The 24,203-nt window shown below is 35.5% G+C and overlaps 1 protein-coding gene across 2 annotated transcripts in view; it reads left to right on the forward strand.

The window, feature by feature from the left end:
• Positions 1–24,203, forward strand: part of HYCC1 (hyccin PI4KA lipid kinase complex subunit 1) — a 64,089-nt gene that overhangs the window by 33,920 nt on the left and 5,966 nt on the right. For both annotated transcript variants that reach the window (XM_079785377.1, XM_079785378.1), the window contains exons 4-10: positions 1,111–1,290; positions 2,476–2,556; positions 3,049–3,164; positions 3,546–3,641; positions 9,947–10,063; positions 11,928–12,015; positions 12,511–12,670. In XM_079785377.1, coding sequence (XP_079641503.1) covers positions 1,111–1,290; positions 2,476–2,556; positions 3,049–3,164; positions 3,546–3,641; positions 9,947–10,063; positions 11,928–12,015; positions 12,511–12,670 — 838 coding nt within the window. The remainder of the gene's footprint in view (positions 1–1,110; positions 1,291–2,475; positions 2,557–3,048; positions 3,165–3,545; positions 3,642–9,946; positions 10,064–11,927; positions 12,016–12,510; positions 12,671–24,203) is intronic.

The raw sequence follows: 24,203 nt of genomic DNA on the forward strand, positions 1-24,203 counted from the left end.
GCTGATCGGGACTGAGTGAGATGGGCTGGACATGCCCTGGAGCCCTCCCGCAGTCCCTCCCTGGCTGGCCAACCTCCTGCATCTCTCCCTGGTCCTGATCGTGCACTGGTGGGGTCCCTCAGCCTACACCCTCTTGCAATCCAGGACCCCTTGGTGGATGTCTGAGAGCTGGTTTCGGCCCCATCCTGCAGGCCAGGCCGAAGGGCCCCACTGGTGCACGAATTCATGCACCAGGCCTCTAATATATATATAAACATCCACTATAAATTAGTTTCTGTTCATTATAAGTATTGGTAGTTTTTGAAAATCTGTGTAGTAACGTGACTTAAATTTATTGCCTGATGGTGTGAAAAATGACTACTCTGAATCTCTTCACATATTTGTTTATGACTGTGTGTGATCACTGAATATGCTTTATAATACCTACAAGGGTCTCTTATCTTGACTTTCTGATTTTAAAAATGTCTATTATACAGATAGCTCAGAGGTTGTGGTGGGAGAGGAAAAAGGTTATACAGATAATTTCCAAATCATGTTTAAAACAAAATGACAACAATGTTTAGATTATCCAGTGCAATTAACCATGGTTACAATAGGGATGTAGATCTAAGGGCTCTGTAATTATTCAGCTATTTCACACACTAGTCATTGTTGTCAAATGCTGCCTAATTCTAAACTCAGGAGGTGACAGTAACTACCTATGATTCCCACTTCAATTTCTCCAACCCTGTAGCCAATTATTTATATAGTGGCATTTTTTTTTAATTAGGAAGAAAGGGGTATTAAAGATATTAAGGAGAAACTATATCCTAGGTATATTAAGAAGTTAAAAAGATATGGTTTTAATAACAATGTTAACTTAGAGTTATAAAATATTTTAAAGTTTATAAAGTGCTTCTATATACACTTGCTTTGCTTGAGCCTTCCAATAGAGTTCAAAGTTTTACTAAATAGTTTAGCAATGAGTAGTTTTGCTCTCCCCTACAAAACAATGGGAAACACATTTATATATTTCAGTAATTACCAATCAAGGAAAAACTTTTATATTTTATATATCAATGTCTTTCAAATACAGTCCAATCTTTTAATTAACATTTTGCCCTGTTCCAGTTGCTAGAACCTGTCTGTCATCAGCTCTTTGAATTCTATCGCAGTGGAGAGGAGAAGTTACTTCGATTTACACTGCAGTTTCTTCCAGAACTGATTTGGTGCTACCTAGCTGTCTCAGCCAGCAGAAATGTGCACAGCAGTGGATGCATTGAAGCTCTTCTTCTAGGGGTTTACAATTTGGTTTGTATTTAATGTGGTTAACAAAATGTTTTTTGGCAAAAGCAAATGCATAACATTATCAGCAAAAGCAAATAGCAACTACTTTCCATGTTTGTAAATCTAATATTTGTTTTTTTTGTACATCAAATGATTCAGCTCATTCTTCCAAACATAACTTTATGAGGTTGAGGGCTATATGGGCATACATATAATCTCTATATATAAAAGGCTAATATGCAAAGTGTCCCCGTGAGTTTGACCGGGAGACCAGGAGTTTGATCGCTCGCTATGACATATGCTGACCACCAGGGGGTGGTGTGGAATGAAAGAAGGTCCTGGCCAGTAGCCAGCAGCTAGGGAAGGGAGGCCCTGGCCGGCCCTGATCACCGGCCATGCCTAGGGACCCTATCCATACGTGTATATCATGCACCGAGCCTCTAGTTATGTAAATAAATCTTTTGGGATTGACTGAAGACTGAAAATAAGACCAGTTCTTTTATAGAGGTATCTGAAAATATCATTATTGAATTTAAAAGTTTTTAAACTTAAAATCTATTGTCTATAAATTGTTTGTGACCTTCACAAAAAGTTTAGGAGAAAAAAATTTAGTCTAACATCTACCACTAATAGTTCTGTAAAATCTCCAGAGTTTATAACATTGATTTAACATGTAGTTTGAATTACTCTGTCTCCAGAGTTTAAAACATTGATTTAACATGTAGTTTGAATTACTAGTTGTCTTTGTATATTAATTAGTATGACATTCTAGATACTTAAGGTTTCTACTTGTTAAAGTGGAAAAAAAAGTAAGAACTTTTTCTTGACATGTTTCATAACTGTGTCAATTGATTTAGAAAATATAACTTTTTACATGAAAAAAATTAATGACTATTAAGATTACATCTTTATGTCAGCCATCCTTGAAATTATGTTACTTATATTTAATTTTTATGCTACTTAAATTTTAAAAGGCGAAAGATTTATGCAATCTGAAGAGAAACCAGAGTATTATATTACTTATATTTTAAAAGTGGAAGGTTAACTCCAAATGTTTCTGAATAATTTATGATGGGTTATCATAATTTAAGATTTCAGTTGACTTTAAAATTCTTTTCAGGTCATACTTGAGAAAAACAATTTAAATTTAACTTTTAAATTTATGTGCAAAACATAAATATTTTAATATACTTTCTTTTACTTTTGTAGGAAATAGTTGACAAACAAGGACATAGCAAAGTATTGAGTTTTACGATTCCATCTTTATCCAAACCATCTGTATATCATGAAGTAAGTGGCATTTTATCAAAGTATGCTTATTATTGCTAAGATTTGAAGTTACTATAAATTGGGGTCTGATTATTGAGACAAAGTTTTTGATCAATTTATTAGTACTGTAAGTATAAAACATTAAAGTATTTGCTATTTTCAAATTTGAAATGAGAATTCAAAATCATTAAACTCTAAAATCTGATTCTTAAGAAATCTATTTAAAGTATTTATTTTGAAATATTTTTCTCTTCTTCCAATGGATAAGACTTGTCTATTTTTTTTTGGTAGCAATTATGTATTTTTATGGTAGAACTTTTGAAGTTAAACTATTATTTCTATTTGTAGTTTGGTTGTTTGTTATTCTTTGAGCAGAAAATTTAGTAGACAGTCTGAATATTTTTAAGATATATGATTTCATGGCAATTATTCTTAGTGGTATATGTATTCTAAGTATCACATTTTTAACCAAAGGGTTTTTATTTCTTCTTTATTCAAATGTCCTTTTTTTAGCCTTCCAGCATTGGGTCCATGGCTCTGACTGAGAGTGCATTATCCCAGCATGGTTTGTCAAAAGTTGTGTACAGTGGACCTCACCCCCAAAGGGAGATGCTAACAGCACAGAATAGGTATGCTGTAGAGACATAACCTATACTACTACCACACTGATTAAAAACATTATTTCAGTAGGCTTATAAATAATGTCTAATGAGTTGTGTATAACAGTTTTTTAAATTTTGAGTCATTGCACAGAGAAAAAACGTATTCCCAATTTGCCACTTATCCTTTGCTTTAGATGTCATTGGAAACATCGAATTTTTAAGATAATTTTCATGTGACTGTTACTTGGGAAGTCTTCTTTTTTCTTTTTGGAGTTTTGTATTATTATTGTTGTGATTATTTTATATAGATTTATTCTGTAACATACCTCTCCCCAATACCTGCTTAATTTAATTATGGTTGACTTGAAATTTTAAAGTCTTGTAAATATTCTTTTGGTTTATCTTTAGGTTTGAAGTATTGACATTCCTTTTGTTGTGTTACAATGCTGCCTTAACCTATATGCCCAGTGTTTCTCTTCAATCATTGTGTCAGATTTGTTCAAGGTAAATTAAAATTTAAGTGTTTTTAATATTGAAATATATGAATCTAGGGTTGCTAGTTTGTTATATATCTAAGTTGTCTTTGTTTTATTTTATTATTTGTTTAAAACTTTTTTTATTGATTTGCAAGAGAAGGTAGGGAGAGAGAGATAGAGAAATAGCGATGTGAGAGAGAAACATTGATCACCTGCCTCTCAACCAGGGATCAAAGCTGCAACCTCAGTATATGCCATGATGGAATTGAACATTGATCAGTTGCTTCCCACATGCGCCCCAATCAGGGGTCACACTGGCAACCTTGGTATGTGCCCTGACAGGGAATTGAACCCACCACATTTTGGTGTACGGGATGACGCTCCAAGCAACTGAGCAACACCAGTTAGGGATATTTAAAATGTTAAATAAGTTGCACTAGCTGGTTTGGCTCAATGGGTAGAGCGTTGGCCTGCGGACCAAAGGGTCCCAGGTTCAATACTGGCCAAGGGCACATACCTCACTTGCAGGCTCCTCCCCGGCCTGGGCCCTGGTTGGGGTGTGTGTAAGAGGCAACCAATCAATGTGCTTCTCTTACATCGATGTTTCTATTTGTCTTTCCCTCTTTGTTCCACTCTCTATGAAAATCAATGGAAAATATCCTTGGGTGAGGATTAAAAATTGGAAAAATAAATTAAATAAGTTAATATGAAGTTCAGCCTAGCCAACACATAGAAAGTTATTATAGTCACAAAAAATACAACAAAGAAGCTAACGATGAATAGCAATTAAATGGAATATTTCACCAGAAAAGAATAATATTATATAATTAAAAGGATGGAGCCATTATGATCTTTCAGTATTTGGCATGTGGTTGTTTCTGTCTTGTTTGCTTTAAAAACAATTATTTTTTATTTCTGATGTGCTCTAATTTGGTACCAAGAAATAAGTAAGAGATACAATTTTTAAGCTTTCCTTGTTTAAACAAAATTGAGCCACTAGGTTGGTTAAATAAATTATGGTAGTTCTTAGGTATACTATGCAAACATTTAAAAATTCTGATTTAAAAAGGTATTTACTGATAGATTGTATATGCAATGATTCCAGCATTGATTTAAAATATGACAATAGTTATTTCTGATTGGTAGAATTATGGTTTATTTTAATTTTTTCCTGTGTGATTTTCTGTCCTTTTCTAAATTTGCTGTGCTGTGATGAACATGTTACCTTTAAAAAACAAATAAACAACAAACCAAAACAAAAATATATAGAAAATGCCTTTGGTAGTTCAAGTAAATCGGGATAATAGAGAATTAATAAACTTGTAGAATAATTTAGATTTGGGGGACTTATTTAGAAAATGTACCTTTGAAATATTAGTAAGAGGGAGGGTGCATAGAGCAATACTTAGAAATCAAATCAAAACGAACCAAACAGAAAATCAGAAATTGATACTGAATAAGATATAAAACTGTACAGGACCAGAGGGAGAAGGTTGGTAATAAAGCAAGAGGCTTGTAAGAGAAGATAGACAATTGGAGAGTCAGGTGATTCCTAAATTAGCATAATTACATTTCCTAGACGTTGGAAGATGATACCAATGTGCCATCTTTCCCACTTACTGAGTTTCTCTAATATGTTTCTTGTTAGTCACAGGTGCCCATACTTTTGAATTTTATAAGATCTGTGAAATTTTTATAAAAGATGGAGCGGGTAGAATATCTACATAGTGTTGCCAACTTTTTATCTTGCCAAGTGATGTTATAAACATCAACATTATTTAACAAAACTGAGACTATTTTAATATAAAAAAACAGGGAGAGTGGAAGGGAAGGACAATAATTTATAAATTAAAAATGGGATGTTTAGCTTTCTTTGTTTCTCATGTCACTATGGTCTAGTAAAATTTTGTTATGGACTAAAATGAGAATAAGGGCCAACACTTCAGAAAAACTAGTTTAAGGAGTGACTTGATGCAGCAACTTTCACCTTTAGACCTTAAAGCAGACTACAAAGCCCAGCTTCTACTCTGGAGTAGTGTCTTAGAGGGTAGGGCTCAGGAATGCAGATACAGATATAAAGACATCTATACCATATATCCGAAACTTAACATCTTCTAAAACAGTATCTTATTTGTCCAAGTTCATTTAATGACACTACCATCCATACTGTTATCCACCCTAGTGTAGAAATAATCATATACTCCTATTCAGTTTTATTTCCTAGATGTGACTCCACCCTTAATTCTTTAGTTTGGCTCACTTCATCTCACTCGTGGGATATTTTAATACTCTCCACTCCTGTTTCAGTGACTTCCAATACAACCTGTGTGATATAATTGAAAGACCAAGCTGATCATGTCACTCCCTTGCTTAAAACAAGATCTTTAGTTGCTTCTCATTGCCTACATGATAAAGCCTAGCAGGGTATAAGATACTCTGTGATCTGACCCTTAGCTAGCTTCTCTGTTCCTAGCCTCCTAGCATTCTATCCTACTAAAATTTCCCCAGTCTCCTTGATATCATGCTATTTCATCCTTTTTTCTTCAAGGCGCTAGGTTGGTTAAATAAATTATGGTAGTCTTTGGGTGAGGATTAAAAAAGAAAAAAAAGTAAAATAAGTTAATATGAGTCACTAAGTTGGTTAAATAAATTATGGAAGTCCAAAGAAATAGCTTTCTGGGAAGCCTTCTCTGACTTTCTACTTCTTCCACTAGAGTTTTCCACTCTCTCCTTTTGTTATTTCTGTAACTTGTTCATTGAAATATTTGTTTACTACACAGTCTCCATGGTTAAATTGTGAATCCCTGTGGGTGCTAAAGCTTTCATCTATATCCCTAGTGTATGACACAATACAAACCTTTGATAAATATTTACTGAATAAATAAATAAATTGAAAAATTCTATCTTTCATATATTGCTTCTCTGTTATTTACTTCCATATATATCATAAAAGTATATGGTATAAGAAAGTAAGATGGTTCTAAGTTTGTTTTTTTAGATAATAAGAGTAAGAGGAGTCTATTTTAGTTTGGATATAAGTTTTTGTAATAGCAAACAACATTTAAGTTGGTTTTATTTTATGTCCAGCTAAATTTTTTCAGTTTCTGTCTTAGTCATCTCAGGCTGCTGTAATTAAATACTATAGACTGAGTGGCATTTATAGACATTTATTTCTCACAGTTGTGGAGTCTGGCAGATTGAAGGTCAAGGTGCCAGTAGATTTGGTTCCTGGTGAAGGCCATCTTCCTGGCTTGCAAGCTACTGCCTTCTCATTGTACCTTCACATGGTCTCTCTTCCTCTAAGGGCACTAATCCCATGGTGGGTGCCTCACTTTCATAACTTCATGTAAACCTAGTTATTCCCAAGGACCCCATCTCCAAATATTACCGTATTGGGGGATTAGGGCTTCAACATGAATTTGAGAGGGACACAAACATTCAATCCATAAGTATCCCTGCTCCCTTTTACCCATGGTTCTAAAGAGTTTTAAGATCCTCTCAATATCAAATGAATTTATACTTACTCTTTAAAGTTGCTTTGAATTAATGATAACCTCAGGAGTATATTTTTGAAATGGTCTATGGCAGTGATCGGCAAACTGCGGCTCTTTGGCCCCTTGAGTGTGGCTCTTCTACAAAATAACATGGCCTGGGCGAGTCTATTTTGAAGAAGTGGCGTTAGAAGAAGTTTAAGTTTAAAAAATTTGGCTGTCAAAAGAAATTTCAGTCGTTGTACTGTTGATATTTGGCTCTGTTGACTAATGAGTTTACCAACCAATGGTCTATGGTATACTTGGGCATATTTAAGTAAAGGTTTAGATTCCTTAAGTAGAGGAAATATTAAGTTCCATGTAGTAATTGCATGGGGGGAAGGGAGTAAGTCCTATATTAAGTAACCGTTGTATTATATCAACCACAGCACATTATGAGAATACAGCTCTTCTCCTGTTTTATTGAAAATAAAGCCCTAGCTGTTTGCTCAGTGGATAGAGCATCAGCCTGAGGACTGAAGGATCCTGTGTTCAATTCTGGTCAAGGGAACATGTCTGGGTTGCAAGCTCGATCCTTAGTAGGGGGCTTGCAGGAGGCAGCGATCAATGATTCTCTCTCATCATTGATGTTCTATCTCTCCCTTTCTAAAATCAATTTAAAAAAAGAAAATGAAAACTTACTTTTTTTTTAAAGCAGTGCATGCTGATTATAGAAAATTTAGAAAATATATCCTATATAATAAAAGACTAATATGCAAATAGACCGAATTGCAGAACAACCAGTTGCTATGACGCTCACTGACCACTGGGGGCAGGTGCTCAATGCAGGGGCTGCCCCCTAGTGGTCAGTGCGCTCCCACAGAGGGAGTGCCACTCAGCCAGAAGCTGGGCTCACAGTTGGTGAGTGCAGCGGCAGTGGTGGGAGCCTCTCCTGCCTCCACGCAGCGCTATGGATATCCAATTGCCGGCTTAGGCCCACTCCAGTTGGACATCCCCTGAGGGCTCCTGGACTGTGAGAGGGATGTCTGACTGCCAACTTGGGCCTGATCCCCCGGGGAGCAGGCCTAAGCCAGCAGGTGGGCATCCCCTGAGGTGTCCCATACTGTGAGAGGGTGCAGGTTGGGCTTAGGGACACCCCCCTCCCACCCCCACCCGAGTGCACGAATTTTCATGCATCGGGCCTCTAGTATAAATATAAAAAAGAAAGTACGTTATCCTGGTTGGGTGGCTCAGTTGGTTGGAGTATCATCGCATACACCAAAAAGGTTTTGGGTTTGATCCCTGGTTGGGGTGCCTGCAGGAGGCAGTTGATCACTATTTTTCTCTCACATTGATGTTTCTCTCTCTCTCTAAAAAAAAAAAATCAATTAAAAAAACCCTAACGTATCCTTGGGTGAGGATTTTTAAAACAAGGAAGAAAATACATCTATAATCCCACAGTCCAGAGATAACTCTAAAACTTTGTATATGATCTTTTTATACAGATTAGGATACATGCGTGGTTTTGTACAGTTTTCCCCTGTTATTTAAGTAGACTTTCAAAACATCAGGGCAACCTGCTTGGGTTCCCTCCCTGCAGCAGGGAGCTTTTCTGTAATAAAATTGCTTTCACTAAAAACACATACACAAACCAAAAAACACACACATCATGTTTAATTGTTTCATAGTATTGTCTGAATGATTTATAATTGGTCCGCTGTGTTGGACTTTAGGTGGCTTCCTATTCATTATAATAAGTACTCCTTAATTTTAGTACACCTTAAGTATTCTTCACTATAATAAATACTTCTTTTTATTTCAATTTTTTATGATACTTTCTTTAAAAATTTTTGGTAAAAATATATTGATCTTTTTTTAGGAATCTACCTTTGTTGTCATATTTAGGCATTCAAAGACTATGTATCGTATTTTCCGGCGTATAAAACGACTTTTTAACCCAGAAAAATCTTCTCGAAAGTTGGGAGTCTTATACACTGGAAAATACTATACCTGTATCCCCCTCCCCCAACAAGCAGCTGTCCCAGTGCTGGTGCTGAGAGTGAGTACCGTATTTTCTGGCGTATAAGACCCCCGACTTTTGAGAGGATTTTCCGGGGGTTAAAAAGTCGTCTTATACACCGGAAAATATGGTAACTATTTGCTTATTTTATTTCTCTTACGGTTTTTAACATTAAAAATTTCAATCTATCTTTAGTTTATTAAGGTGTGTACTGTATGATGTTTGAATGTCATTTTAGAGTATTTTTTTAAGCCTGCAGTTTGTGTTAAGAATTTTGTCAGCGCCCAGATGGCATGGCTCAGTGGTTGAGGGTCACCTATGAACCAGGAAGTCATGGTTTGATTCCCGGTCAGGACACATGCCCAGGTTGTGGGCTTGATCCCCAGTGCGGGGTGTGCAGGAGGCAGCTGATCAATGATTCTTTCTCATCATTGATGTTTCTGTCTCTCTCTCCCTCTCCCATCCTCTCTGATATCAATAAAAATATATTAAAATAATTTTTTTCAGGAATAGAGAATCACACCACAGATCTATTTATGATAAATAGTGCTGAGTCCATGTACTAGGTTTTACAGTGACTAAAAATAATTGATCAAAATTAGTGAATCAACTCTGAGAATATGGTTCACTTACTATATACTAACACCCCTCTAGCTTTATGCATTCCCCCCCCCCCCAATCTAATTTGCTTAGGAAAATGTTACAGACAAATATTCTGTTTGGAAAGATTCTTTTGTTTAGAGAAGCAAGCATACCCAGTACATTGTTGGCTTATAAATGTTAAAAAATAAATTACCTAAAATTTTACCAATTTTACAAATATTTTTATTTTGGTCTTTCTAGAATCTGTGTTTGTGGATATCCCAGACAACATGTAAGAAAATACAAAGGTGTAAATAGCAGGATACCAGTTTCTTCAGAATTCATGGTGCAGATGTTAACAGGGATTTATTTTGCTTTGTAAGTTTATTTCATATACAAAGTAAACATTTTATCTTTTTGGAAAATTATAGTTTGTTGTTTTAATGTTACTATATACTTATCTCAATAGATAAATAATTGGCATATTTTTGTGAAAGAATGTCAAGATCTTGATAATAGTTTTATTTCAAATATGTCTTTTAATGTTCTGAAGAATTTGCATCCAACTAACACTTAAATTTAAGAACAGAATGAAAATTAGCAACACCTAAGTATATGCACAGTTCCTTTTTTCATTACTCTTTTTGCTGTAATTTTCAAATAGCCTGTTCCCCCCTATGAATATCATTTTCCATTCTAGTAATTTTAACTCTTAAAAAACATTTTAAAGCCTCTTTGATCACAAATAATGTATTATTAGTTTCTAATATTGATGCTCAGCCTTAATGCCTTAGATACTAGTATTTTTCTTTGAACCTTATCTTTTACTTGGTAATTCTCTTATTACACATATCTTACTATATTTTTTATTATATTCACTTGGTACTTTAACTTTCCCTAGTAGATTATAAACCTCTTGAATGAGGCAGAATTTATGATATTTGGGCCAAATGTGGTCTGCTGCCTGCTTCAAAAAAATTTTGTGTGTGTGTGTGATCTATGGCTGCTTTTTTGCTGTAGTGACAGAATTGAGTAGAGACTTTATGGATCACAAGCCAAAATTATTCATTATCTAGTCCTTTAAGAAAAAGTTAACCTCTGGATTAGACCTTTAATATTGTCCCATTATACTCACACTTTTTCCCTGATATATCGCTAATATTTGCAACATACATCACGTGCACTTCTAAATGACTACCAAAATACAAAGAAGTAACTACTTAGGATATTGCAAACCACAGTAGTTGTAGATTCTCATTAAAAACTGTGGGAGCCCTAGCCACAGTTTGGCTCAGTGGATAGAGCGTTGGCCTGTGGACTGAAGGGTCCCAGGGTTTGATTACGGTCAAGGACATATACCTTGGTTGCAGGTTCCTCCCCAGCCCAGGCCCTGGTCAGGGTGCATGCAGGAGGCAACCAATCGATGTGTTTCTCTCACATTGTTGTTTCTCTTTGTCTTCCCCTCTCTCTTTCACTCTCTCTGAAAATCAATGGAAAAAATATCCTCAGGTGAGGATTAAAAATTTTTTTTAAAAACCATGGGAGTTACAGAATAATCCTATGTAATAAAGAGGGAATATGCTAATTGACCATCACACCCTCACAAGATGGTGGCGCCCATAGCCACAAGATGGTGGCACTCAGTCCCCTCAGCTGCGCCACGTGCCTGCTACCGGAGTCCCTCAGCCCCGCTGGCTGTGGGTCTGGCTGTGCTGTGCGCCTGCCGACAGAGTCCCCCAGTCCCCTCAGACCTGTCGGCCGTGGGTCTGGCCACACCGCACGCATGCCGCCGGAGTCCCCCAGTTCTCTCCAATTGGAGAGGTGCAGGCTGGGCTGAGGGAACCCCACCCCGTGCATGAATTTTGTGCACCAGGCCACTACTTTGACCATAGAGTGTTCTGAACATTATTCTAAGGTATAAAATTTACTATGTTCTGACTTGCTTTGAAAGTATAAAATGCTTTGATATTGCCTGGCTTATTTTTATATCTGTTTCATAAATAGAAATATCTTTAGAGAAGAAATGTACATCTATAAAATATTCTATTCTATTAGTTGGCTTTCAGATACAATTGAAAGGAATTCAAAGATTTAAAAATATGTATTTAAGGAGAGTATAATGCTAGGCAATGTGCTAATCTGACCAATTATTTTCCTCAGTAAAGATAGTTTCTCATTGTATTTTGTTCAAGTATATAGAATTAATTTAAAATAATCATATTTTATTTACTTAATTTTATAGTTATAATGGAGAATGGGATCTAGCTGAAAAAGCATTGGATGATATTATTTACAGAGCCCAGTTAGAATTATATCCAGAGCCATTGCTGGTAAGTGCCTCATTTATTGATGCAATTTTTAAATTTAAAAATTCTCAAATTAGAACTGTAAATTGAATCGCCATTCATATGTCATTAATACTCAGTGATTCATGCTCCTATTACACTAGGAAAATTTTATATTTGAAAAGGTACACATATAATAAAATTTGACCATTTCATTTGGCTAACTTCTTGGATACCTAATAAATAGTCTTTTTAACTTATAAGAATGTTCTCCTTAACATGGTAGAGCTACACTTATTAGTTAGCATTAGGTATTTGGAAATATAATTTAATCTTTTGAAATTTCATCACTTGCATATTATATTTAACTATAATTTTTCTTCTGAGTTCTTACCCTTTATTCCAGAGGATTTATATATTATCTTATAGGAAGTATTTTTTTTTAAAACCTGTTAAAATTTAACATCTTGTTTTATCTAAGGTATAATAATACATTTTTATTTTTTAATACCAATCTTAAACTATATGTTTCCCTCTTAGGTTGCTAATGCAATAAAGGCTTCATTGCCTCATGGTGCCATGAAATCTAGTAAGGAGGGTACAAGGTGTATTCAAGTTGAAATCACACCAACTTCCTCTAGAATATCAAGAAATGCAGTAACCAGCATGTCAATAAGAGGCCATCGGTGGAAAAGACATGGTAGGAAATAAAAAACTCTACACATTAGAGGATTGTTGAGTCTATCACATTTTTTTCTAGTACTGTAACTCCTGGCTTTAGATAACAGTATCATAGTGGCATGGAAGAAAGTGTTATTGGGTCACTTTTAATTTCTAATTAATTGTCCATGAGTGACAGGCAATAAGGAAAGTAGAGCCCCTTATGTTACATACATGAGTGAAAATTTATTTAAATATTGTATTGATTTTTAAATTATATTTAAATAGAGAGAAAAGTAGAAAAATGCATTTAAAATTATTCATACATTTTGAGTTTCTATTCACAATTACTTGCAGATGTTTTCAATTTCTCAAATATCTTTCTAGCAAAGTATACTTGCATATTGAAGTAGAACAACTAATAGGGACTTTAACATTTTCTTCTGGATTTCCTGTAAAGGATGCCATCGTATTGATGCAACCCTGTTTTCTGGAAGTTAATTTTCTTCAAAGATTATTTAATATTCCTCCTTGACTGTTTCATTTTATTATTTGAAAATTCTATTGGAATTTAATTTTATTCACCATGGTCTTCTCAGTGCTTCCTATTTCTCTTCCTTCTCTTATAATTAATTATTTCTTATTCTTTTTATAACTCCCCTTCTACCTAGAAGTTATTGTAGTGGCAAATATCCATGTAAATATTAGTGTCAGCTTAATCAGTGATCACTATGAATCTTTTTCTCTTTAAAGGTAGTGTGACAATTCTTGAAGGTCCTTTAGGAAGGCATTAAAACGATGGTAATGTTTGCCATTAGCAAGGCAAATCATGTTACTATTTAAAACAAACAGATACTTCAGTTTCTTCAGTGAAAATTATGTTACTGAATGGAACTAGATTATAAGTATAAATCATTTAATTAGATAGTACCTTAGAGATCAGTGTTTTGTTTGGGCATAAATAGGTGAATATAAGCACAGAGGCAATGAATCAGATCATATGGGTCATTGTGGACATAATGGCTCTCAAAATACCACTTTAGGAAATGTAAGAAAGAATTTTAATTCCTTTTGTTTACTTTCCTTTCTTGCTATTAAATGGGCATATTGGGAATTAGAAAGAAAAATATGGGTCCTTCAGTTAAAAATGTAAAATATTGAAGCTCAATTGTATTTGTGCATGTTGTATGAGAGAAAGAGAAGGTGTGTGGATGTGTCCATGCATGCATTTAACAGAATAAGATATGTACCCTGCATTGAAATAGAAGGCATTTTTCCAGAAATAATTTTAAAGGAATAAATTACCAAAACAAGAGAAAAGACTACTTGAGTTATATGTATCAATTAGATACTTACATATTTTCCAGATTACATTTTGGCCTCCACTTGGGTAGTTGGCACTTAGGGCTACAGCTTCATTAAAATAACCTTCCTTATAATCTAGTCCCTTACACTTATTCAACCTTCACAACTCTAATACTCCTGTTTATGGTAACAAAAAAGTCATAGATGAGGATTTAGAAGAGAATGAACTACATAAAGAAGTCAGGTGAATGGAACAGATACAGAATATAGCTCGGTCTTGTTTTCCACTTCTGTAGTGCGAGTTCCCTTTATCCAGTGGACTCTAAAGTATTCCTAGTCTAAGGTCCTTATTTATCTCTACAGGTAGGTTGCATTCTCCTGTTTTTAATGTAGCCTTGGCTTTCCTTTTTACAGCAATATTTTTCATTGTTACCTTGTTTTGCTGAATTAAAAACTTTTCTGTTTTCCATCTTTGTAGTCCTGATTCTTGCTTGAAAACCTTATTATTCTGGGCTCTTTATCTGACACTGGCTTCGTATGGGGAAGATAAAATATCTTTGTTTTAGTTCTTACATATATAAATAATTCTCAAGTTATAAATGGATAATTAAACTTATTTATATATAAATTACATTTATTATATTACATTCACATATAAATTACATATATGAATTACAATAAAATTTAATTTGTTTATATATTATTTTTGCAGAAACAATGCTAAAGGGCTTGTAAATTCCATAGTGACCCACATAACCCTTTTCATCCCTTAATGTTTCTGAAGCAGAGTACTGCAGACTGTAGGTTTAGTTTATGACTGTGTGAAAACAAATTTAGAGTTTATTTGATGGAACTCTTAATGCATTTCCTATTTCACTTTTATTCATACTACTCCTTTACCACACCAAACCTCCCAGGAAGAGGGATATCTTCCCAGACTCTGAATTGTATCACACAGTAGGGACATGGAATATGCAATTTTAAGCCTACAAGATTAGGATTGGGGAAGAAGAAGGGAGGAGAAGCATGAACTTTAAGGAAGAGTCTTTTTCTTTTTCTCCTTGCCTCTTTCTTTGTTACTGCTGGGAAAGAAGAAAGCAGTTGGCTCCTTTAATCCCCTTTCCTTGAGTTTCTTCCCCCTTTTTAATCTTTTTTCTTTTATGTTTTTTTTTTAATTGAGATATAATTGATGTGTAAAATTATATTAGTTCCAGGTGTACAACATGATTCAATATTTGTATATATTGCAAAATGGTCACCACAGCATGTCTAGTGAATATCCATTGCCACACATAGTTACAAATATTTTTTTCTTGTGATGAGAATTTTCAGATCTACTCTTGTAGCAACTTTCAAATATAAAATACAGTTTTATTAATATAGTCGCCATGCTGTACATGTGCATTACATCCGTAGGAGTTTCTTTAAAAAAAAAGGATAGCCTATCTAATAAAAGAGTAATATGCAAATTAACCATCACTCTACTACACCCACAGGCCACACCCACCAGCCAATCAGGAGCGAGTATGCAAATTAACTCAACCAAGATGGCTGCAGCCACGGAGAGAGAAGGAGGCTTGGGTTTCCCTGGCAATGGAGGAAGCCAAGCTTCCTGCACACCCTGGGCGGCCCAGGCCTCCACAAAGTTTCAATTATAGAAGATAAATAAATCCCAACAAAAATGGCTGCAGCCACGGAGCAAGCAGGAGGCTTGGCTCTGCTTAAGGCTACAAAGTTTCAATTATAGAAGATAAATAAATCCCAGATACCAGGGCTTCCATTTGGGTTGCCAGGGGGTGTGGCCAGCCTGCAAACCATCACAGACCCCTCGCCCAGGCCACCCCACGCCCCAAGGGAACCCCCACCCTGATCCAGGACACACTTCAGGGCAAACCAGCTGGCCCCCACCCATATACCAGGCCTCTATCCTATCTAATAAAAGAGTAATATGCAAATTGACTATCACTCCAGCACACAAAATGGGTGCCCCTATGTGGTCAAAGATCCTGCCTCCATGTGGACACAAGATGGCCGCCACAAGATGGCCAGCAGGGGAGGGCAGTTGGGAGGGACCAGGCCTGCAAGGGAGGGCAGTTGGGGGCGATCAAGCCTGCACGGGAGGGCAGTTAGGGGTGACCAGGCTGGCAGAGGAGGGAAGTTGGGGGTGACCAGGCCTGCAAGGAAGGGCAATTGGGGGGGGGGACACAGGCCTGCAGGGGAGAGCAGTTGGGGGTGACTAGGCCTACAGGGGAGGGCAGTTAGGGGTGACCAGGCTGGCAGGGGAGCAGTTAGGCATCAATCAGGCTGGCAGGCAGAAGTGGTTAGGGGCAATCAGGAAGGCAGGCAGGCGAGCAGTTGGGAGCCAGCAGTCCTGGATTGTGAGAAGGATGTTCTACCGGGATCGGGCCTAAACGGGCAGTCGGACATCCCTCGAGGGGTCCCAGATTGGAGAGGGTGCAGGCTGGGCTGAGGGCCACCCTCCCCTCCCCCCCCCCGTGCACGAATTTCATGCACCGGGCCTCTAGTATATATATAAATATTTGGAGGTTTGTACCTATTGACCAGTGGACCACTTTTACCCATACCCCACTGTGCTCCCCAACCACCAATCTGTTTACTGTATCTATGAGTTTAGTTTTTTCTTTGTTTATATTTCACATATAAGTAAGATCATATAGTAGTTATCTTTCTGTGTCTGACACCTTACTTCACTTGGCATAATTCCTTCAAGGTATATCCATGTTGTCATAAATGATAGAATTTCTTTTTTATGGCTGAATAATATGCCATTGTAAGTGTACCACATTTTCCTTTTTTAAATTGAAAGGAACGGGTTTATTATTTCTTTTTATTATTGATACCTACCTGTTTGCATAAATGAGATATACAAGTTGAATCTCTTCTATTTTCATGTTAAGTGGGGATTAATCAAGAAAACAAGTATTAAAATAACATTCTGAAAAATTCTGATTTAATGGTAACATAAATGTCAGATAATAGAATATGGTACTTTAGGACTATAGAAACTACATTTATTTTATAAATATGATTTTATGACTTTATGAGAAAATCGTTTAGTGGGGAAAAAAGTTGCTAATAGTTATAAAAGCATTTTGAAAAATGCAGAAATGATCATTTTAAACTCCAAAGTAGCAAACTTTAAAGAATTGGCTATTGGAATTTTACATCTGCAATTAGAAATGTATAAAGCTTATGTTTTTAACTTAAAAGTTGTCTATACTTATTAATGAAATTTAGGAAAACTAGCAGTTTTATAAAAGGTTTAAATATTTTTAGTATAATTTTGAGAAGCCCCATTATTTTCAGATTCTAAAATGCTATTTGAGGAACAAATTTTCCTTTCCCAATATAGATGATAAAACATTTAGACCAAAAATAAGCATTTCCTTCTGGCCAAAGATAGCATTGCATGAATTTTAACTGGCATTCTTAATATGGAACTTTATACTCATGAAGGACAAAATAAAATATTAGGAAATATTAGATGACTAAAAGAAAAAGGATCTATTGACCAAAGAGCTAAAATATTATGTTGGTACAATTTCCGCATATGAACATTAGGTTTAAAGAGGAAAGAATTCTGGCTTAGCCAACTTTAGAAGAAAACAAAAATACTCTTCGTCTATGTCTAAGTAAAAATAAAATAATTGTCTCTACAGAGAGGTAAGATATTTTACAGATATTGGTCCTTAGGCAAACACATTTGTTTGTAAATTATTGGTTTATATTTTTACTAAGGAGGTCATATGTAATTCTTGCTGTAGTTAATGAGGTTATTTATTGTTACTTATTATTGAGCACTACACCATCCTCCCAACCCCCCTTTTACGAGCATTTGTTGCACACTGCACACAGAGGAAGAAATAAACTTTTATAGTTTTTTTTTATAGTTTTACAATAGATGTTGCTTACCTGTTTTGGTCTGTCTGGTCATGAGGATCTTTAATCATCATGAAGGATTCACCTGGTCCAGCAGCATCCATGTTGCAATTCTTGAAGGGATTTTTTTTAAAAAAAACTTGAGACTTAATAAAGATGACAAATGTTATTGAGAATGACTGAATCTACCTCAGGAAGGAGAATTGTATCATTTACTATAGATGCAACAAAAACTAAAGACTTGACTCTTGCACTGTGCTGTGTGACTCAGTTGGTTGGAACGTCGTCCCATACACCAAAAGGTTGCAGGTTTGATTCCAGTTCAGGGCATATACACAGGTTGCAGATTCTATCCCTGGTCGGGGCTTGTGTGGGAGGCAATTGATAGATGTTTCTCCCTCTCCCTCTCCCTCTCCCTATTCTTCTCTCCTCCTCCCTCTTCCTTCCTCTCTCTAAGATCAATAAAAAATTAAAAAAGACTTGACTCTTCTTTATTAAGGAAATTGGTATAGCTCCTGACCAATGTGTCTATAAACAAATCATTTAGACAACATTTTTCTGTGTACTGCTCCTTTCATATTTGTAAAGTCTACCTTTGGCTTCAAGAGCCAGATTTTAGTCTTTGTGTACTTGCTCAGAGTATAGTCCTTTAACTGCCAGGACCTAATTCTGTATTTCTATGGCAGATTCACTTTCCTTTAATATGCCTTGCAAATTATTGGCCCAGGCTGTGAATTGTTATGGTGTTATTCTTTCTGACCTAGGACATACTTCACGCTCATTATTTTGCGTTACACAAATGTGACTTCTGTTGTTTAAAAAATGCCAATAAAGTTTCCAGATAGTTGATCTGTGTACCTGTCAATGGCTGCCCTTTGTAATCCGAATGATATCTAAGCTCCGTACTGTGTCACAGGTAGCCCTAGTGATATGTCTTACCTACCGCTGCTTTGACCTCATTTGAAGACAGCTGTCACCCTTCCTTCTAACCCTTCGACATATTAAGCCATTTCTGCCTAGGGGCTTTGTATTAGCCATTTGGGATATTTGAGCCGAAATTTAAATGATGAGAAAGTGCCAGATTGCACACTTCCTTCATATTGTTTTGTATATCATCATTAAGATATCAACTCAAATATCCCTTCCTCAAAGAGAGTTTCCCAGGTCACCCATCTAATGTAGACTTTCTCCCCTAGCACTCTGCTTACTCTCCCATTATTCTCATTTTCTTTATTGCTATGCTACTTCCACTTTCTAAAATAGTCTTGTTTACTTAATTCCCACTCTATGGTGTAAACTCTGTGAAGGCAGTGTCTTTATCTGGTTGACCATTGTGTCCCCAGAGGCTAAAACAATGTTTGGCACATAGTAGGTGCTCAATAAGTAGTAGTTGAATGCATGAATGAGTGAATGAATCATAAATTTGTAATATAGACTGAGCAATTTGTTCCTTCTTTTCTCATCGTATTGAAAAACTGTAACAACATGATAGTAAACTGGGTAGAAGGGTATTCACTTATAATCCCAGTATTTAAAGAGTTATACTTTAAAATTTTTTCCATATGTGTATATATTTTTCATAGTTGTGCTCTCTTTAAATTTAAAAATATTACTTTAAAAAACTTGCTTTTGCCCTAGCTGGTTTGGCTCAGTGGATAGAGCGTCGGCCTGCGGACTCAAGGGTCCCAGGTTCGATTCCAGTCAAGGGCATGTATCTTGGTTGTGGGCACATCCCCAATGGGGGTTGTGCAAGAGGCAGCTGAACGATGTTTCTCTCTCATCGATGTTTCTAACTCTCTATCCCTCTCCCTTCCTCTCTGTAAAAAATCAATAAAATATATTTTAAAAAAATTTGCTTTTGCTCAGTTAACAAAAAATTTTCCCAAGTCCTCCTAATAGCTCCAATTATTTTAATGGCTACATAATACCACATAGAGTTGATATTCCATCATTTACTTAGCTATTCCCTTAATTTATTAAATGATTTGTTTCTAAATTTTTGCTATTATAGATAACACTGCAATGAATAACTTAATGGCTATAGATAGCATTTTATTCCATTGAATATGATAAATTATAAACTTAAACTGATTGGACTAAGGATTATGAAGTTGTTTAGATATTTTGTGATATTTTAAATATTTATATCCTATAAATTATAAATAAATGTATATGAATTTCCTTGGGGTTTACTCTAAAATACTTTTAATAATTAATATAAAAATTGTACGATGTTGACAGTTAAGTTGGGGATTAATTTTTTTCAAGCTTCAGCTTATTTTATTGTTTTTGCAGATAAATTTTATAAGTGCCTTTGGTTATAACCAGATTATTTTAGATTCATAAAGCAGTCTGAGTGTAAAGCTGTGTGAATTCTATGAAGAAATATATTGTTCCTTAATTTAAATGATTACTTTTAGTAAATAGGACAGCCTTTAAAATATAAAAGCTAAAGTTGGGATAAAGAGTTTCATGAGTTATATGATGAAGTAGATATTTGGGATTATAACATTACACAGGGGAGAAGTCACAGCTTTTCATGATCAGTTTTAATAATATTTGCAATTTATTTTACCTTTTCTCCCCCTCAAAGCCAGAAGAAATTTTGTAGGGAGAAATTATTTGAGTGCCTTTGAGAACCAATTTGGAAATGTTCACTAAAAGTATTCTTTAACTCTCCTCATTTCTGTATATGGAGAGAAGGTTACATATTTATAGAGAGTATACAAATAAAATATTCTCTGAGAAGTTTCTCTTTGGATCTTTTTTGAACTTTTCGAATTATTTGAAGTCAAATGTAAGTATTGCTTTTATAGTTATAGAACAATCATGACACTTTTTGCATAGATTTTTAAGTTCTGGGCTTTTAAACAGATTCTGTTTTCTTATGCATTTGTATTCCCTTAAAACATATCTATAATTTTCTTAAAGAAAGGATTAACTGCTTCTTTTTAGGTATGTATGTTATCCTATGGATGACATAATAAATGAACTATAGATTTTTAAAAATCTATTTTTTCCCTCCAGGTTTTTTTAATTTGTTTATTTGTTTTGTTTTTGTTTAAAGATTTACATATAGTATTAATATGTCTCCTTTCTCCCCATTGACCTCTCCCCGGCCACCTCCACCCCCTGGCACATGCCCTCACCCCCCTAGTGTCTGTGTATTTTACTAAACTTACATTTAGAGATGGCGACTTCTCTTTTCCAAAGCAAAGAGCCTTTGCTTTTCTCTGTCAGCTAAAAAATTCTTACTAATACCAGCTGTATATTATTTTTCCTTTTCCAAATTTAAGTAACACATTCCTAGCTTACCTTTCTCATGTCTTCATGTTTTATTTGTTCTAATAATTTTACCTTATAATAGGAAATTTTTTCAGTCCATCAAACAAATATTTATTGGGCACCTAATATATGCAAACTACTTTCCCAGGTGCTGAGTATATACAGCACTGACCAGGCAAAAATCCTTGCCCTCATGGAACTTACTGGTAGACAAGATAAATAATTGTAGGTTAGAGAGTGATTAGTGCTAAGAAGTAGGGAGGAGGGTATATGAAATATGGGAAATATTGATGGGATGGTCAAGCGAGGAGTAGTCCAGGCTTAGGGAACAGTGAGACCAGTAAGAAGGTGTGTGTAGGGAGATTGGGTCACAGAGCTTTGTAGAAGATGTTTGAGAAATAATGAAGAGCAATATCATGTAACAAATGTTTATTGGAGTTGCGTAATTATCTTTATTCTGTAATTTTCCTGAGAATTATTTTTCTGTTCTTTCTAGCTCTTTACAATTTCCTGCTTTTCTTTTTATGAATTTACTTTACTAAGCAGTTAAAATTTTTGCCATTTTTACCAGATAATATGCATATATTAATTAAAGATTTGTGCTTATGAAAAAACACATTCTCTTATTTTTTCTACTTGCCACCTAATTTCATGTTTGAAAAATTTTTATATTATGCTTCTTGGGCTGCAGATCTTCACCACTATCACAGGAAATGTAATTAGCAATCCAGTTTTCTAGTGCTGTTTTATATTATTATTATTGTCATTTTATAGTTTTGCTGGCAGAATTCTAAATTTTCACCACAGTTGCTTTCTATGAAATGACCAGGAATCTAGCAAATAAGTTAAACTTATTGAAGGATGTCAGAGAACATTTAATTCGAATTGATTTTAATGAATTGAAGAGTTAGAATTTATAGTATTTTAGGTCAAAAGATTTTGCTGTTTAGCTCCCCACTGAATAGTTTTGTGGCTCTTTCTGACCTTCAGTTTTCTTGTCTGCAAATGGGAGTTAAATTGCCTACTTTAGAGGCTCACTAGAACACATTGTTTTGAGAATATCCTATATAATAAAAAGCTAATATGCAAATCGACTGGACGGTGGAACGACCAGTTGCTATGATGCACACTGACCACCAGGGGGCAGATGCTCAACGCAGAAGCTGCCCCCTGGTGGTCAGTGCGCTCCCATAGCAGGAGCACTGCTCAGCCAGAAGCCTGAGCCGGGCTCACAACTGGCGAACGCAGCCAAGTGGCAGGAGCCTCTCCTGCCTCAGCGGCAGCGCTAAGGATGTCCACCTGCCATGGGGAGTTGGCCTAAGCCAGCAGATGGACATCCCCCAAGGGCTCCCAGACTGTGAGAGGGCACAGCCTGGGCTGAGGGACCCCCACCAAGTGCACAACTTTTGTGCACTGGGCCTCTAGTAATTGAATAATATTATGTGAACACACTCAAAAAAATGATTTAGTGCCATTCGATGCAAATAGTAGTATTTTCTATTTTGTTAGGCCACCTATGCTTATTTTTAAAAATTTTGTTGTGTTAATATGTATTGGCTTTGCTATGTCTGGATAATTTCCACAGTTTATAATTTTTTGGATTGATGGTCCCTTTAATAGATTTGTGAAACTGCTTCTACAGTGTAAATAGACAAGTCTTGGTTGTCTCCCAACAGTGCCGTGGTGATTTTACTTTCAGTTGTAGGGGCCTCTGGCATTTACCTCACTAAGATTTTACTTGCCCTGACTTTGAACACAGCTGATAGGCTTGGTTGGAACCTTCTAGTCTCATTAAACCTGTGTTGTAGGGACACCCAGAAACTGCAGTGTGATGTTACCTTATCAACATGCTTTGGTCTGTTCAGGAAATAAAGATTTCATTTAGAGAACCTTCAGTCAAATTTTTCTGAAGCACTAAGTAAATGGGAAATTATATCAGCACACTGGCCAGCCAGCCCAGGGCAACATGAAGGTTTGAGGCCCTCCAAAGGTGCATATTGTTCCGGGTATGGGCTACCCAGGACATTCATAATAACTTTTAAGTTTTCAAAATGTGAAAGGTCAGAATAGAACTGTGGTTTCCAAACTTTGCTGTGCATTAGTTACCTGGAGCTTTTAAAAATCCCAGTGCCCAGGTCAGAGCTCATACCAATTAAATAAGAATGTCTCATGTGAGAGCCAGGCATCGGTAGTTCTTCAAGATCCCCAGCTGATACCAACACGTCATAAAGGTCAGGATCCAAAGTTTAGGAATATGTGGCTCTGGCCTCCATTCTTTTACTACCTGTTACTGTTTCACATGCTTTAGCACCATTAGTGAGAACATTATGATCTTATCATGAAAAGCATTTGAAAGTAATATGTAATGTCTCAAGCAGATTTGTGGTCTACATTTTTTTAAGAGTATAAGACGTTTTACATAGTCTTATGTTGTTTTGAACTTTAATTTTCATTACTGGCCCATGGTAGACATCGTCAGGCTATTTTTTTTCTATTTCTTAGAGATATTTCCTTGACTACTTTAAATAAAAGCATGCCTTTGTTATTTAAGACAAAAAGAATAAAATGTCTACAAGTATAAACTAGTTAGGAGGTTCATTTCTTTGTTTTGATTACAATGGCCATTTTTAAGAATAAAGGACTAACACAAAATTTGTTTTTCCAAATCCATTTTTACTTTTCTCCAGCTTAGTAATGAACTGTTACAAGATGGCCTAAATTTGTGGAATGTTATATCACAGCTGCATTAATGTTTACTAATATAAAAGATGATTGGTATGTGAGACAAAAACTATACCTGTAGTGTTATTAACCGTGGTATCATAAGTGAATGAGCATTTTTTCAATATTGTGATTTATGGAGTCAGCTTTATGTAATCTAATAAAAAATAGAATTTTAAGTGTACAAAGGGGAATTCCTAAGTGGCTTGATTTCTTTTGTTGACAAAAGCTAGAGTTTTGGCTGTATATTCTTGAATATTTGCCTAAGGCTTTATAAGTAGGTTCAAGTGGTCACACTATTATTTCAAACAATAGAAATCCCGTTTTGATTTATAAAAAATTTCTGTTTTCATGGTCCATGT

This window comes from Cnephaeus nilssonii (genome assembly GCF_951640355.1).
Source record: "Cnephaeus nilssonii genome assembly, chromosome: 12".
Taxonomy (NCBI): domain Eukaryota; kingdom Metazoa; phylum Chordata; class Mammalia; order Chiroptera; family Vespertilionidae; genus Cnephaeus; species Cnephaeus nilssonii.